Consider the following 17,596-nt stretch of genomic DNA (forward strand, 5'->3'; position numbering starts at 1 on the left):
ACACCTGATAATTTTCCAAGATCCATAACTGTTCAACGTGTTGTGAGCAGAGTCAGTGTCATTCAGGAATTTATTGCTCTTCTCTTGTGCTCCTGGCCTGGAAGCCTGGTGTGAAACTCCCCAAGGGTTGGATGAGTTCTTGGAGCACTTGGGAGATACCAGACACTGATACAGGTCTAGGACCCATAACTGCTTAGGTAAGTGTCCTGCCCGTGAGCTTGGATGTGTGCATAGGTGTGAACTGTGGGGTGGGAAGGGTCATGAAGTGTTCTTCAAAACCCTTGGCTGGGTACCATGTTGGACCCAGTGCATTCAGCCTCACCTGGCAGGCTGTTGCGGTTTAGGGTTGATTTTTAGCATGCTTGATAACAGTGGTTTGTGCCCCTAGTCTGTTTGGGAGGGGATTGCAGTTGGAGCGGGATTTCTCATCAGCAAATAAGTAAACACTGCAGTTCAAAAAAGGAATGCTTATTAGGAGAGTTAAATCTCAGTGGTATTTCTCCCTGCTTTTTCTCTTCAGTGCCTCGTTGTGAACATCTGGATTAACCTTGGGCAAATCCACTGAGTACGTTGCCTCGGTTTCCCCACATGTCAAAGTAGGATAATACTTAGCTACCTCACCAGGGCATTTGTTACACTTAATTAACGTTGTAATGTGTCTTTGGTTCCTCTGATAAAATGTGCTGTGCGAATGCTAAGTTGTTTTTACAGATTGGATTGTTAATTAAATGTGCACATATAAATGATTTATTGGCATTAGAGAACTAAGACTTAATAATTCAAAATATTAACGTCAAGGTGGTTGAGTCAATTTTAAGCCTGTATCATTCAGCTATTTAGAGACTGAAACTAATGGCACTGCGAGAGGAAGGGAAGCAGAAGCTGGACCAGCTAACGGCTTATTTCGTGGTATTTCTATATGGGGACTGATTTAACAGGATCCAAATGCTGGTGCCTGGTCCAGGGAAGCCACTGGCAGCATCAACAGTGTGCTGAGCTTCATAGAGCACAGGAGATGTGATCTAGCAGTGATCCCCCTTGGCCCAACTTAGAAACCATTTGTCAGCCTTCGGAGGAGTGTGCTCCAGTTCAGCACAGCAGCTGATGTGCAGTATTAGCTCTTGTGTATCAGGAAAAAGCATGAAAGGAAGGATATCTGGGGTATGTGTGTGTCTGCAAGGTGGCTGATGTGGATCACCTTCTCCTGTTGAAAGCTCCTGGCCCAGCAGCGATTTGTTCCCACAAAGCAACACAGTGTTTCAGTCTCTAAACTTCTGCCTCCTTATATTTTTCTATCCTCTGGTTTTTATCTAGGCAGATGTTTCTGAGATGGATGCGGGAATGAGCTGTAGTTGGCAGCCCAGGCAGGGACCAGAAGAACACATATGTCATCTTAGTGTAGTAATGAGTTCAGGGACCTAGAAGTAGAGACCTAAAGAAGAGAAGGTGACCTCTGGGAGCAGATACAGTTGGTTGAGTGAATACTGGCACCAGAGGGGAAGGTTAACCATCATCTATTCCCTTTCTGAACCCAAGAAAGATGTGCACATTGGTGTTGGTGCTAGTATGTTGGAGGCAAAGGAGTTGGAAAGTAAAGGAAACTGTTCTGTAAGCAGGATTTTCAAAGGTGGATTCACAAGGGGAGGGAGGAGATGGAAAGATGTACGCAGTGCTATAGAAGAGGCAGTTGAAACTCAAGAATTGGAGTGCTCAAAGTAGGGTTTTGATGCAATGCCACACAAGGGACGGTGATCTCACAAATACAAAAGCCCTGAAGGATATGGGACAGATGGACTGGGAAAGATGAAAGCATCCTTGAACAAACTAGGGAATTGCTGATTCAAGTGTGAAGAGGAATATTTGAAAGAGGGAACTGAGCAACTGAGGAGTGTTGAATACAGTTGAGCTGGAAGAGAAAGCACTGACTTGGCAAAAAGGAGAAGGAAGACGAATAGGGAAGGTAAGAGGGATGGGAGAAACACATCATGAGTGTGAAAGAAAGAGGCATAAGAGAACCAGCTAAACATGAAGCAGGGCTTAAACAAATTGGAGTTTGCCCTTCACAGTAGGGCAAGGAGTGTGTTGTAAATTAAAAAGGACTGACGAGCAGGGAGGCGTGGGAAAGGATGTCTTTTAGCATCTCTCAGGAGTTTTCCACCAGCATCCATTCCTTCCCAGTGCAGCAGCTGGAAGTGTTGGTCCTCACTGTGCTTCAGGACTGGGCTGTGTAGCACTCATGGTAGTCTGTTATCGTAGAGCGGACTGCTTGTCTGTCTGATTTGGGGTAACTTGGACTGAAAAGGTTTTTCACGTTCTACTGATTTCTGTTTACAGCTCTGGTCCCTGATGGTTTGCCATTGGTCTGCACAAAATCAAAAACTACCAGATTTAGGTCACATTTTTGAATGCTCTCATGCAGATTGGTGGCCATTTCTTCAGATCACACATTTTGTTTCTGATGAGGGTTTGGAAGGGAGGCATAAGCAATAGCGATAGTAATGACAGCACCCCAGGGCTTGGTTTTGCTACATACAGCACCGATGGGCAGGGCAGCGTGACCTTGGCTAGGGAGAGATTAAATTCATCACCTCCAGCATGATGTAATGACCGAGGGCAACAACGGTAGAAGAGAAAGGAGGAAAATGTATCGGCGGTAGGAATGCAGGTCTTGGACTGTGCAGTTGTCAAGCGACGTATGGCATCGCGTTATGTAGAATTGCCAAACAAATATTTGGGAGGTTTAAGTATTAAGAGAATAGATGCTAAAAGCTGTTTTCACTAAACTAATGCCTAGCCATTTCCTGTGGTTTCGCAATATTGATGCTAATGTGTTGCATGTTTATGTATATGGTTTTTGTAGGCTTATTGCAAGCTATATTTATATACTGCTGCTGCTTTGTTGAAGGCCTTGAGCATATTGTTTATGGGGAGCATCTGAAATCCCAGGATATATGACCACAGGAACAAGTAGCTGTAGAGCCCTTGTCACAGATAGATGGGCAGTGGAGCTCAATATTCCCATATTTAGAGGAGGAGATGACTTGCCCTTTGGGAGAGGGGGGGTTAATGCCAACATAATTTGGTTTTAACATATGTCTCCCTACCTTGCCTGATGGGGAGTGTGCAACAGCTGTTAGAGCTTTGCAGTAGATGCAGAATAGTAAGTGTCTGGCGAGTTATTCTCATCTTGATTTCTAAATAAATTAGGCGCTCATCAAAACCAGTTTTGTTCCAGAACAACTAAATTACAGAGGCGGTTGCCTGCAATGTATCAACAATTCCTCGGGTGGGCTTTGCTGGCTGGCTCTCCTGCCTTTGCAGAGCTTTCTTTGCCCTCTTCCCATCAGTCTCATTGGCCTCCATTTCCATCTTGAATTCAGAAGTGTAGAAATGAGCAAATTGGTGCCTGTGTGCAGCACCGTACATGTATGTATTTCTATTTTCTTCTAGCCTGGTCTTCAATTGCCTTGTTGATCTTGTTTTCTTGAGAGCTACATGCTGAAAAGAAAGGTCATGCTAAGAAAAAGTGATTTCTCACTTGGCTGAGAGATAGCTTACTACTTATTTGAGTGTGTCATTGGAGCAAGCCTTGGACTGCGTTCCTCTAGGCACCCATGTGCTGTGAATACAGAGACCTGGGTATATGTGATAGCAAATAAGCTTCCAGTTATACATCATCTTCTTGTGCTGAGTTTGGCCTGAATAGGGGTAGAAAAATGCATTAAGTGTAAAATCCAAAAATGAGAAGACTGCTTCTTCAGGGAGCAGAGAAGAGGGATGTATTCATGTTTTGAGAGTCGCAGTTAGAAAATACCAGATGTGGAAGTGTCAGAAAACTTGATAAAAGCATCCCTGGTACAGAGGTTAAAGTCTGGAATCGCAGAAAAACAAGGGGAGGGATTCAAGGAGATGTTGAATTTCTACCTGCACACGTTCCCTAGCGAGACACGCTTCATCTTGTGCAGAAGCTGCAAACTCTGTGTGATGTAGGAGGATGAAAACACTAATTTGTTTGAAAGCTTTTCTCCCCTTTATAGTGTGTCCATGAATTCCTGTGTGAGAAGAAACTATATGCGTGTGCATATGATTGTAGGCAAGTTTTTCTACAGAAAGTGAGCCAAAGGAGTGCCATCATGTGTAAATCTGTGGGCTAATGTGTTAAGAAAATACCTTTATTATGCTGTGCGAGTGTAATTGTGTAGCATCTATAAACTTAAAAACTAAAAAGATTGTGTATTTGCAGCTGGATCTAGAAGGAAGCACAGATGAGACTTTTTTCAGATATATTGAGTTGTTGCTTTTGAGGGGGGGAAGGCAGATAAGCCTAAGGAGGCTTTATCTCTGTGTGTACAAAGGAATTACCTTCAGAATGAGATAAAAGTAGAGTTTCTAAGGATTAAAAGACACGGTTTAGGCATACATGTTCTGTTCCAGGTTTAAAACCTAAAGAGGTGTGTCTTGCTGCTCCTGAAACGTTTTGGTACGACATCTTTTGTGTGTAAGACCTTGTTCTTTAAAGAAGTGCTAGGTTTAAAGAAGTAATTAATTTCTGCTTGGGCCTGATGTTCACAGTATCAATAATAAATATTCCCTTAAAATTGTTCAAAAGGGATTAATGTTAGGTGAGTGTGATGGCATATAAAGTAAACTCTGGCACAGAGGGAGATAGAGGGTTGTGTACCACTTTAACCATCCCACCATGCACTGTGATAACGATTGTATCACAACAATGGAAAAAAGAAAATAAAAGTCAGTGTGCAGCACATTGTCCTGCTGGGAAGAGATCTAATCTGGTAGTTTAGCTTTTAAAAACCTCTTGATTTTTGTACACTGGAGGTTCATTGTGTTTTCTAGGTTAGAATTTTCTTTCAAAAACAAAAGCTGACTTGAGTCATACAACAAGAAAATAACCAAGTCTCGGGGGAATTGGAGTGAAAAGCCATTAGAATCTGCTAATTACAAGATGAAGAGCAGTCAAGCAGTGGTGGTCTGTTGGGGAACCACTTTCACGTATTTTGATGTATGAAAAGACTTTGCGTGTGATGTTGAAGGGAAAAGTTTTGGTGAAATACATCTTGCAGATGGTTTGCAGCTCAGTCTTAAAAAACAGCACCTGGGTAATAGTTGCCATCTTCAGTAAGGACTGAGTAGTTTTCTGTACAAACAGCACTAGATTTAGTTCAACTATATACTTTTATTCTGCCTATAAATAACATAAGACAATAGCCACTTGGGTGCAAGCTTTCTCACCCAGTATATTTTCCTATTGTATCAACAACTTTGCTTAATTAGGCTCTAGTTCCTTTGAGTAAGTGTGCAGGGTTTGCTGGCAGTGAGTCCGTCTGCTTGAAAGAGAATTGCTGACGAACCAGCCATTTGTTAGCAAAAATGTCTGCTGGGGTGGGAAGGTGAGAAGTTGTTAATTTAAAATAAGATCTGTAAGAATCCTAACTGTGAATCCATAGAACAAACCTAGCTGAAAATCAGAAAATTCGTGCTTACCTCAGTGATGACTGCACTGGAAGTTTGAGGCGAATATGCTTTATTTGTGCAGAAAAGGGGGGATACCAAAGAGGCACAAACTTCATGGCCTGTAGTTATTTATAATATTGTGAAAGTCCCAAATAAGATTTCCAGTCCGTTGCGTGAACATGTGCACGTATAACTTGGAGATACATCTTGCTTCAACATTGGCATCTTTATAATCCTAAGGAACAATTTCTTCAGCTTGTTGCATTATTGCTGGTATCTGTAGAAGGTAGGGGAGAGTGGAAAAGTAGGAAGTAAGTCCATGTTGTATCATTTCTCCTGTAGCCAAACTTTCGTCCTTCCTCAGCATGAGTCTTGTGGGAAACACAGTTGGATAAGTTTGTTTAAAAGTTAGTTTTGTTGGGCTAATGACACAGAGGAGTGCTGCTGCATCTTTTACGTGTTGGCTTATGTGGTCAAAGTCGTGGTTGTTAGCTACCCACTGCAATTCCCAACTTTCAAGTGTTCTGACTGTTCCTGGCAAGACTAGCTTTCACAAAACTACTGCGTTTACAAACTTAAAAGTGTACATTATGTTCACATATAAATGTTCTGATTCACAGTTTCACGCCCAGTGGGGACACCTGAGATGTTTCACAGTCAGCATCCAGGCTCCTCTTGTGTAGACTATGCTCCAGCCTTTCCTTTAGTGTGAGCTTCTGAATTTCACTTCAAGGATTGATGTATGTGGGATAGCAGACGAGGAATGGTCTCATAAAGGACTGTATTAAAGGAAAAAAAAAAAAGATGATGTGAATGATTTGTGCTCCTCTTGCCTATTTTGAGCCCTTTGGGACAGGCTCTCTATTTTGTGTCAGGAAGGGAAGGCGATAAAATACCGAGCTGTAATTTTGCACAAGCCCACTGACAAGGGGGGTGCTTAACTCCTGGAGCACTGTGGCTGAAGGCGGGTGCCACAGTGTCTCTTTATTAGTGAAGAGGCGTGGCTAGACGTGAGCCTTGCAGTTCCTGGGAAGATGGCTTTACAGCTTAGCTAGAGGGTCTGTCTGGAGCTTTCCCTTCCTCCGAGGAGCTGAGTCTGCTCGGATATCAGTGTGTGTCCCTTCAAGGTGATGTGTGTGTGGTTTTAACAGCTGTCTATCTGGGGTGATGTTCATTTAGTTCCACCCTCCTGCAATGTTTTCTTGCACAAAGATGTAAAGAAAGAGTGGAAGAGCTACAACCTCAGCTGTCTTTTACTCCCTATCGCACTGAAGCAGCTCCGACAACTTTTCAGTTGCTCAGCTGAGTTTCCTCAAGCTTGGTCAAACAGCCGGAGCGTTTCCGATTATCTTAATGCTGACTGCTCTTGCATGAATACCAGCAGTCAGCCAGACTTTCCTTGTCCTCCCTTCCTTCCCTGTATAAATTGCTTCCCCAGGGCCATCCAAATACAGGGCTCATCTAGGAGGGAGGGAAATCAGTGTGCTTCAAAACGCAGCTGTCACTGGGTGAATAATTCCTTCGAATGATGAATGTAGCAGGTATCTCATCTATTCAGGAAGGTCCTAAATTTGATTTTGTTTTTCCTTGCCATCAAGAATGTGCTGCAGAAATTTCTTCTTTTGGTGCAATCAATGAAAGTCCCTTCAAATCCCAAGGGCAAATGCTCCTAAATTCCTGTGGGTCGACCAGTTGTGTTCTTCCAGTGCCACACCCAGGACATGGGGATGTGTCAGCTTCAGGACAGAGGTGCTTATCTCCGGTCTGTCTTTGCTCTCAGGACTGATTTACAGCTTCATTTCTGCATAATGCCTACCTCCATGTGGATATGTGTCCAGTCTGTAGGCAATAACAAAGATTTGTGGTAGAGTCAAGTCCTTCCCAATGTCAAGGAACTGTCCTTCAGACTTCCCATAATACTGTCCCTGCAGTCGAGGAAAAAGTTGGCATGTGTGGAACGTTGTTGATAAGTCTTAGCACAGGACTTCAGCCCTGGAGCATCTTAGAGCAGTTCTGGACCTGCACCCTGTATTAATCTTAACATGAGTCCTGAAATGCCCCTGCATTTGTCAATTAATCTTTCTATATTCATATGCAATGCCAAGAGACAAGAAGATGCATACTTTTGACATCCCCAGAGCCTTGCTCTTTTCTGTTGACTTAACAGGACCAAAACTCTTAAGCTATCTCTCATCAATTTTATGGCTGTCCTGGGCTTGTTGAGATGGCACGTTATCTCATTGCAGGGGATGCGAGTGCACCGCACCACGTCTCCACCGATCGCTCCTTATCTGTCTTGATGTGCAGAGGAGAGGTTGCCACATTTCATCAGGTTACGCAGTCGGTGGCTTTCCACTGGGGTGCAGTAATACTTGAGATAAGCAGCTGCATGGAACAGAATGCTGTTGCTTGCCAGGCAGTAAAGCCTCATGATTTTTGTTGTGTTTGTTCTTTTTTTTTTTCCTTCAATCTTGTTTTAGCAAAGGCAGCTGGCACCTTCTGCCTCTCCTGTTAAGAAGGGCTGAAGCTGCTAACCACCCGTAGGAGGAGGTGCATGCGTAGAAGAGTCGTTTTAATAACTGATTTCTTCAGAGCAGGACTAGTCAGTCGGTGTGGATCTCCGGCATACTCCCTGCCTCTGCTTTGGCAGTTTCTGGCTCCTGCAGACAATAAATTTGGGAGGGATGAGGAAAGCCAGCCTTTCAACCTTCTTGCCCTGTGTAGAAACACCAAGTGATTATGGTAAAGTAGAACATGCAGCCACGATGGATGGTGATACTCTGTTTTGCATGCCTGAGATATATAGATGCTTGTAGTGGTGCAGTAGGGGAAATAGGTATTTGGCCAGCTAAGTGGTCGTGGTGGTTATCTTTTGAGGATGCAGTGACTCCATTCAGACATGTCCTGCCAAAAGGATTGGTTCAACATGCACACGGCTGTTGAGAGTTACAAACCTACAGACCTAAGCAACTTCACAACTTAGGTGTTTAGCGTGTTGAATGTATTGGTTGTTTTACAGGCAACATGAAAGGAAGAGAATTGTTTCTTTAGAGGATTCAAAACAAGTTACTTAACTGTGTTCTTAGGGAAGCAGAGCTAGAGTGCCTTAACAAGCAAGTCACTGTTTGTTCGATGACAGATTTGGTGCTAATTTTGCTGCTGTCTGCTCCCGTTTGCGTCTCACAGTTGTGGATGAAAGCAGCAGAGTGGTGATTAGCTCAGACCCTGCTGAAAAAAAAACCCAATGGCTTCTGAAGAACAAGGAAGTGAGAGTATATTACCCTCTGGCATTTTTATTTTATTTAGCAGGTAAAACTGTTCATTGAACCAGAGTTCATTTACAGTGGTACCCCAGCAGACTGCAGCAGCAGGATGAATTACCAATCACTCACAGCGCAAACAGGAATCATTCAAACCCTGGATCATGTGTACTCAGGAGTTCAAGTCCCTCGCACTACACACTAGATAGCTGCTGGTTCTCTCTCTTGCCTCCAAAATCCTATCGGGCATCTCTGTCCCTGTTTTGGTCCCCAAATCACATTTATATCTGCATTCCCCCTGTTGGGTTTTCATTTCAATGCTGTTAACCAGAAGCTGAGCGGTTCACAGGATTAGTCTCTTAGCCACCAAATTAATGGAAATTGGAGTACATGCTCCCTTTGAGGATATACTTCTTTTTCAGGAGCTTTGACTTGAAGGATCATTGGTGAGATAATATCAGGAGTCTTAACTAATCCCCTAATGATTGTACCAGGGGTGAACAAATCTATCTATAACAATTAGCCCAGTGGTCCACCACAAGGCTACTCTTACCTGATAAGTGGGTTTTTGTGTTGAAAAGGACTTTTCTCCCTTTGCTTTGAAGCTGGTGGCTGTGGAAAGTCCTGAACCTCATGGTGCGACATCACACAACTCTGTTGGGGCTGGGTCGAGCTGCCTTTCTGCTCCCTTTGGAGCAGGGCGTATTCTAGTCACTGAGTTTATTAAAAATGCATGTGTTAAGTGATGGGATAATTACAGCAAGTTTGTCTGGGGATGGATAGCAGCAGTGAGAGAAATTGAAAAATGTGTCTGAGAAAAGATATCAGCTGGTTTTAGAGGAAAACAGTTCACGGTGGGCGGTTTGGCAGCATACGCTACAACTGCTGGTGCAAGGACGGATGCGGGACACCAGTCTGGGTGGTTCAACCTCAGCATCTCCAGAGCTGTTGCCAGTACCTCAGCGCTTACACGCTTTAGGTTTATTGGCACCATACCATTCCTTTGGATTTCCCCCTGTCTGCACAATTTTGGTTTGGGAGGGCGCGTCTGCACTTGCTGGTCGCCTCAGGAATGCGGTCTGAAGAGCAGGGGCTGTCTCCCCCAGTTTTTGCCTGGGGGTTGCCTGACTGATGCAGCAGCCCATTAATTTTCAGGCAACCAGGATATCTCTAAAGGCAACTCCATCAATTGGCAGGAGGTAAATAGATGCTGCCTTTCTGCATAAAGCAGGGTTGGAGCCCTCTCTGTTTATCTTCCCTTCCAAACTGGGTGTATCTGCTATTGTTCTCTAATCTCTTTTCTCTTTGTTTTACTCCTCTGAAACCTCTTGGCTGTGAGAGAGCTTGCGTGGCCTCAGAGTCAAAGAGGTTTTGTCATGGTGATTAGTCGGTTTAGTTAGGGCGCTGGAGACCTTTGTCCATATGCTGCCAAAAGATGAAAATGATTATTATTATTTGCCCACTTCACAGGGAGACTGTGAGGATTAATTCATGTTTGTAAATTGCTTTGGAGATTTAAAGCTCTGTACAAGCACTAAGGATTATTGCTTTCTAATTCTTCAAGGTAGTATAACTTTTATAAAGACTTTCAGCCTCGAAAGCATCTTGGAAATAAGAAGAGTTAAGTCTCTTTGAAATTAGATATACTTTTAACGCTAAGATGAAAACAACTGCTGCTTCTCTGCTCCTTTTTCCAAAAAAAGAGGCGGGGGGGGAAAAGCAATGGTAGATTGTGATAGTGCCTCTTCTTTTTTTCCAGGAGTCCAATGTGCTGATTGCTGCTAACAGTCAGGGTACAATTAAGGTAAGTTATTTCATACATCTCCTCTTTAAACACTTGAATCTGTTGTTAGTAAAGAGCAAGGTCAGAGAAACCATACAGCCAGGAGAAACCATTAGAGGAGGTCATCCCAGCTGTAAGAGTTTGTAATTTAAATGATGTATTTGCCTCTGGCACATGGTGGAGCAAGCAGACAGTGCACCAGCAACGAAACCTAGTTAAAGCAAGGTGTAGAAAAGCTGCCAGCAGCCATCCAGCACCCAACGTGTCTCTGCTGCTCCTTGGGGTCTTGGTATCACGGAGTGTCTGGCACAAGCATCTCCCCAGGCTCATGGTTCTTGAGGCAGCAGAGACCATGCGTTAACTCGCCGGCGTTAACCGGAGCCCGTCCTCTGGCTGCTGCCGCCAACACGGGGTGCAGCAGAGCTGAAAGCTGAGCTCCTGATGTGCAGCCGGCTGGAGCAATGTTTGAAATGAGCAGGGACGTTCCCTCACTTTGCTTATTCCTGGTGCCCAGACTGGCTGTAACAGACAGCAGCTGCCAGCACAGGGTTTTGTGAAAGCAACAGCCTTCCCCGTGCACCGAGACGCCAGCATTTTGCCAGGTTTTCAACACTTGAATTAGAAGTCTTCCAGAGCGTCTGTTCAATGTATTTCTATCCATAAAATGTCAAGTAATATGGAAAAGACTTTGTCCTTCTTTACGTGTCTATCAGACAGCCAAGCAAAACCAGCACCCACACCCAGGCTGGCGCTGATCCTTCAGAGGACCCCGCGTCTGATGCCATCCCAAATCATACACAGCAGCACTGATCTCCAACCATGCTTTGGAGGCTTGGTGGTTAATGCCATCAGCTTGTAGCCCAGAGCCCTGGCAGCTTTCTATAGCTGCTGATAAAAGGGTTTACTTGCTGTTTGCAAAGTTACACGCTGGATTGATACTCTCATGAAGCCAAGGTCCTTATCCTGATTTCTCCTCGCATCCCTGTGACAATAGCAGCTCTCTGGAGCCAGACCAGAGTTGCTGGTCTGAACAGTCCTGGAAAAATCACAAAAATGATTTGTGAAAGGAATGGGGAGAGACCCAAGTGGTCTGTGTTTGACTGCATGTCAAGATTTACTTTTTTCCTCTTTTTTAGACCATGAGTGACCTGGTTACTCCTGCAGTTGCAGCATGTGATGCTGTAGCCTCTCATTCATAGGCAATTTATTTAGCAGGCTTTGGAATTGGTTGCTTGTTACTTTGGTCACTTCCTTCTTAGTAAAATGGACAAAATGCACAGATGCTTTTGATATCTTGAAGTGAATCCAGCAGCAACAGGAGACTGATTAGAGAGGAGAGGTTTTGCTCATGCACTTTGCTTGTTAATGAGAGAAGGTAGACAGAGAAATGTGCAAACAGCCAGGGCTGTCAGAACGCTGGTATTTCCATTTGCCTTTGGCAGCAGGCAGTGGGAAGGTGGGATGGTCTGGGAAAGAACTGGGTTTGCACAAACCCACTCCAATCTGGGGGCAAATGCAAAGCTCCAGAACTTTCCGCAGTTAAACCAAACCAGGTTAGTAAAGGCTGTGACAGCCCTCACAGCCACTTTTCTTCTGCAATCACTAGACCATGCCTTCAGGGGCTGCTGCACCATCTTAGCATGGACAAGGGAAATGTGAGCACAGAGGGCTGAGAGGACAAAATCTCTCCTCTCCATTGTAAGATTTCCAAGAGCTGGTTGATTGGGATGAGTGGAAATGATGCAACTGTGGATGGTTTTACTTTGTGCTGTAATTTATCCTAGCGCGAGCAGACATCAAAATCAGGATCCTTGCCAAGCGCTTATTCCATTTGCGTGATACTATTGCATGCTGGTGAATAAAGGGTAAGGGGTGGAGACGGAAGGGTCAGTCCCGTCCTAGTAATCTATATGCTGATGTAGGAGATAATGAATGTCATAAATTCCTATTCTAAATGTCTCATCTTCCCTACTAATCAGGTACTGGAGCTGGTATGAAGGGTTTTCTCTCGAGGCATGAGGTACTTGGTCCTGCTGATATGCTACGGTATTCATCTGGGATCCTCAGCAGGACAAGAAACCGAAACCACCTTGATGTTCCTCCCCAAAACCATCATGTTTGGGTTTTTTTTCATTTATGGACTTTCTAGGACATTCTGAGACACTGGAAACACCAGTGAACTGTCTGCCATCAACATTAACTCCACAGACTTTGCTGCTGCTGGTGGTGGTGGTATGGTTGTCTAATTTTTATGATAGGAAAACAAATTCTTTTAAATAAAAACAAAAAGGAATAATAAAATTTATTGAGCCACAAGCTGAAGCTGGAAGATTCTCTCTTGTTGCATATGGGAACAGATTTACTTGGGAAGGGAGATTACAGGACCACACAGGGCTGTCCTCAGTTGCACATCTCCAGTTACTTTCATCTGGACTGTTCTTCATCCCCGTTGGAAAAAGAAAGTCTCTAAGCCTTACCTGGACATGCAAGCAGTTCACTTGCAATCCCATAATGATATGGTTTGGTTGTTCCTTTGATTTATTCATATTTTTTTTTAGATGCATTAAATGTTGAGAAATGTCACCCAGGTTGACACCTCTGGAGACTGAAGTCCTCTGGTCATCAAGAAGAGAAGGGCAGCTTCACCCTCCTCCTCTCCTTACGCCCCTGCCTCGACCCGACGAGCCAGCTCCAAAGGAGAGGATTAAGTTGTCCTCCCGTCTGTGTGAGCCTGGGCGTCTCTGCCGCTTGCCACCAGCAACGTGCTGAGATGAGGTGACCTGCAGTTGCCTGGGACCTGGACTGACCTCACCAAGACATCGTGGGATAATGATCTCCCTCCCACTGACCTGTCTGAGTTTGACTATCTCAGCTAGAGGAGGAAGCTTCTAGATCCACTTACCAAAGCCCTGCACCACTTAATTGCCTGTGTGGTCTGGTTGCGTTGCCCCTCTCTGCGCACCATGGAAAGTCAAGCATTTTGAATGTTGGAATAAGAGAGGGGATGGGGTTGGTTTGTAATGTGTTTCAGAGCCATGATATAAGTAGCCTTATTTTTAATGGTCATGCATACACTTAATTGTACATATGGAGGGGGGAATAAACCATGATGCTAAGAGTCGTTGTTGTTTTGTTGGCAGGATAGCGGGGGGAGTAAGAAGGTGCAGACGGTCTTCACGAGTAGCAGTCACACTGAGCTGTCAGGATTGCTGCCAGAACTCTTTAAGCTTGAAAGTGGAATTGGTGGGCGTAGCATCTTTTCCTAGCTGTGGGTGGCAAAGGTGCAATGTATACAGTGATACCTGTGGGAAGCATTTCAGTTTGCAAACAGAATCTCTCTGAGTTCGTTGGAGTACATGTCTCCCTCGCGCCTCTGAGGCTGGGATTGCCACAGGGGCTTCACTCTCTGTGTCAGCAAAGCAAGGCCCTGCCACAGTCTTGGGCCACCCATCAAGAACCCATAGCTAATGGCATGTGAAAAGTGTCTTCTGTCCTCCATGTGTTAAAAGCCTGATTCTGATCTTCCCAGGAGGACTGTGTGATCTCCTCGCATCCTTTGGTCACAGAACAGAAAAGAAAAGCAAGGATGTTCTTGGGGATGTGAACAAAGAAACAGGGATGAAGCCTTAGAGCAGAATTTGGGGTAGACCTTGTCCTGATTTAGCGTTGATGCCTGTTTCTAGTGGGGCTCTAGGGGACATATATGCTCCTTCAAAGCTAGAAGGATGTAGGACACCAAAATTGCTGTTTGGCTTCTGGAAAGTCTTGTCCAGGGGGAAGAAACTTGATGCTCAGCTCCAAGAGAGGTGTGGATGGCCCTCAGGTACTGTGTGCTGGTGTTCTTCCATGGCTTCTGGCATGCCAGTGGGGCTGAGAGGAGAGAAGGAGCGGGGAGAGAAGAGCGCGTGCTAGCTTGTGTCCTGCTCTGAGGTGCTACCTACCTGCAGGTCTCCATCCTATGTACCACCTGAGTCACTGTGGCAGAAGGAAATAAAATTTGTTCCGTCTGCCTGATGGCAGCTGTTTGACCTGTCCTACGGAGCACTAGCTAGACTTGCATTTTGCTGCATTTTAAGAGAATTTGGTGCTGGGTGCCTGGGCTGTGCTGTGTGAAGCATCCTTTCCAGTGAGCCACCTCCGAAGGCAGGGCCGGCAACGAGGAGCAATGGCAGTTGCTCTTGTTGCTTCCCCTGGTTTCAGGTGTGGGTTTCCCTCAGTCTCTGGCTTGTTTATCGATGCCTACTAATTTATTTTGCAAGCTGCCATGGCTGCTGTTGTACCCAGCTCCATGCCACGCAGCAGCTGCTTGACAGGTGACCTCATTCCTTCTCTCCCCCCACTTGAAGATCCTGTGTTTTAAATTGAAATCACTCTGACAAAGCTGAGATATTAAAAACAGAAGAAAAAAAACAGCTAGTTTGAATGCTGTAAGGTTACTCCTTGAATTAAACAGGCAAAACAGTTTAACATCGGCCACCTTTATTTTTTCAGTTTTCATTGTTTCAATCAAGATAAAATGCAAATTTGGTGTCTGGCCCTAATTAGAAACACAGCAGCTCATAAACACAAGTTAATGGCATTTTTTGTCTTTGTCTCTTTGTCACAAGTGGTATGCTCCTTATTTTAATCCCCTTAATTTTCTTTCCTTCAGGTAACTCTTTGCAATTGACATATGAAGTCATGTATAATTACTTACTATAATTTTTTTTTTTTTTTTTTTAAACAGCATTTGGTCAGTATTTTAGTTGCCTCCTCAACAAATGGTCTCTATTGGTTTTTCAGCCTTTTTAGAGTCAGGGAGTGATTGAGTTTGGGAAGGACCTGTGGAGGTCACCGATCCCACCCCCTGCCCAGAGCAAGGCTTGCCTCAAAGTCAGATGAGGTTGCTCCAGGGCTTGGAGATGTTCACAACTCAACTGAGGAAGGATCGGAGATTCCTGAGTCCCTCTGGGAAACCTGTTCCAGTGCTTAACCACTCTCCTTGCAAAAATTAATTGCATATGGTGGGCACTTAGAGTCTTTATTCTCATTTTCTTCTCTTGAAAGAGCAGGGTTACAAAGCCCTTGGCTTCTGCTCCCAGAATGGTTTTGCCTCCAGCACTCGTGTCCCTGCGAGAGGTGTTGGGTGAGTCAGTTTTTTCTTTGAGAAAGGGAATTTAAAACCCTGCCTGGCCAGCCAGCCTCTTTAATTAATTTTAAAGCATTTAATAGAAGAGTAGGAGGAACATGCTTTAGTGCTAAGAAGAAGTTCAGTGCTGGAGGGAATCGAAAATGATGGTCAAGGGGAAATTTAAATTAATATCAATATGTCAGGGCTCTTCACAGTGAGTGCAGATGGCTGCTAATGCCAGCGTTCAACCCGAGCACTGGAGCCTTGTTTGTTTAGGGTAATTTTGTTTAACTATGGAAGGTCATAACGACAGCAGTGGATAATTGGAAAGGCAAATCTAACTCCTTCCTTGCTCTAAAGTCCTCTTTCCTTTCTCACTGCTTTTTGGAAGTCAGAAATACCCAGCAAGAACCTGCAGCAGTCCAGGGGTGAAGTAGAGCATTCAGTGCAGTGTTTGCCTTGAAGAAATCATCTTGTGTGTTGGCAGTGTCCACGCGTGCAGGCAGCGGCGTTAACCCCGGCGTCCTGGCCGGTATCCAGCTGAGGTAATTGCATCTTACCTCCTGCCAGTCCCTGCCGCTGCCTGCAAAGACTCTTTTTCTTGAAGCCAACCTTGCAAGATCTTCCTTGCTTGCTCTCCAGGAGGGGTTTCCCTTTCTCTCAGCAGTGCAGAGCCTGTGTGCTGCACTTGGTCATGGGTGTCGAGGAGCCGAGGGGTTTGGCTAGTGGGGAGGTGTGCTTGAGACGGGGGGAAGCCATGGATTATAGCAGCATCTGTGGCATAAGGACCAGAGCCCACATCTATCTTCTGGAGGGGCACCTGTAGCCCTAGTCCCCACAGGCTTTTGGTAATCATCACCACGTAATTTGCTTTAGTTTTGCTTTCAGTGAGCTGCAAAAGGATCCTTGAAGTGAGGGTCTTCTCATCCTTGTCTCTGTTCAACTACAAGACAGTATTTGGGTATTCTAAGTTTTTTATGTCTTCATAAATGAATTTAAATGGTTGGTTGGGTTAAAGCAAGACTTCTTCCTCTGCTCCACATGCTAACCAGCCATTTGAGTTGAGTAGCTCTTGCCAAAAAACTGTTTTAAATCTTTCCAGCTTAACTTTCACACGTTAAACCTGGCTCTGACTGATGGTTGGACATCATTACTCAGCAGAGGCAGGACAAGAATTTGTCCTCTAACATCAAGCAGCAGGAAGAATTCTTGGGAGGGGAAAAAGTGAGCTTTTTGACATCTTTTAGAAATAAATGATGAGAAAGAAAACTAAATATGGACCTTCTTTGGCCAGTCTGCAGTGCATGGGGAAAAGGTGGCTCCAGCTCTTCCAGGAACATCTTGCAGGGCTCCCTTTCAGGTGAAGGAGGGCTCTGTGCACCCATCACAGCCTCTTTTAATCTGCCTGGAGTAGCAAGTGTGTGCAACATGCCTGCTATGGGCCATGGTGGAAAATAGCCCATGGAGGAGCAGGGAGGAAGAACAGTCTTACCTGTGGTACTGCTTGCCCAGAGCCTCTGATCCAGGCAGTGGCGAAGGGAGAGAGGCAGGTTAATTTTTTCCTCTCCCAATTTCACCTTCTCCTAAAGGTGTTGCTGTTTCCCGTTCTGTTGAGGGAGATGAGATAAACCCCGATGCTCTTGTTTGACTCCCAAAATGTGGTGGTGGGGAGCAATGGGACTGGCTTTCACCTGGAGACTTGCACAAGTAGCAGAAGGGTGTGAGCTCCATGAGCATCTTGAACCCCATCATCCTCCCCAAAATCCCTCTGCCCCTCTGAGGGCTGGGGAGCACGCTGTCACTTCATCTCTTAAAATCCTTTCAGGCAGCCAAGGAAAATAATTTGCAGACTTTCAGAAAAAAGAAAAAAGACCATCCTTAGGAGGCGTGAGTAATAGCATGTGACAGCTGAAACCAAGCCAGCAGCACGAGCTCAATGCGAATCCCAGACCAGTGAGCACCGATGTGCCC

At 44.9% G+C, this 17,596-nt stretch overlaps 1 protein-coding gene across 2 annotated transcripts in view; it reads left to right on the forward strand.

Moving 5' to 3' along the window:
• COP1 (COP1 E3 ubiquitin ligase) overlaps positions 1 to 13,633 on the forward strand; it is a 129,698-nt gene extending 116,065 nt beyond the window's left edge. For both annotated transcript variants that reach the window (XM_074877021.1, XM_074877023.1), the window contains exons 19-20: positions 10,492 to 10,536; positions 12,495 to 13,633. In XM_074877021.1, coding sequence (XP_074733122.1) covers positions 10,492 to 10,536; positions 12,495 to 12,512 — 63 coding nt within the window. In that variant the 3' untranslated portion in view covers positions 12,513 to 13,633. The remainder of the gene's footprint in view (positions 1 to 10,491; positions 10,537 to 12,494) is intronic.
• The last annotated feature ends 3,963 nt before the right edge of the window (positions 13,634 to 17,596 follow it).

Source organism: Strix uralensis, chromosome 8 (assembly GCF_047716275.1).
Source record: "Strix uralensis isolate ZFMK-TIS-50842 chromosome 8, bStrUra1, whole genome shotgun sequence".
Taxonomy (NCBI): Eukaryota; Metazoa; Chordata; class Aves; order Strigiformes; family Strigidae; genus Strix; species Strix uralensis.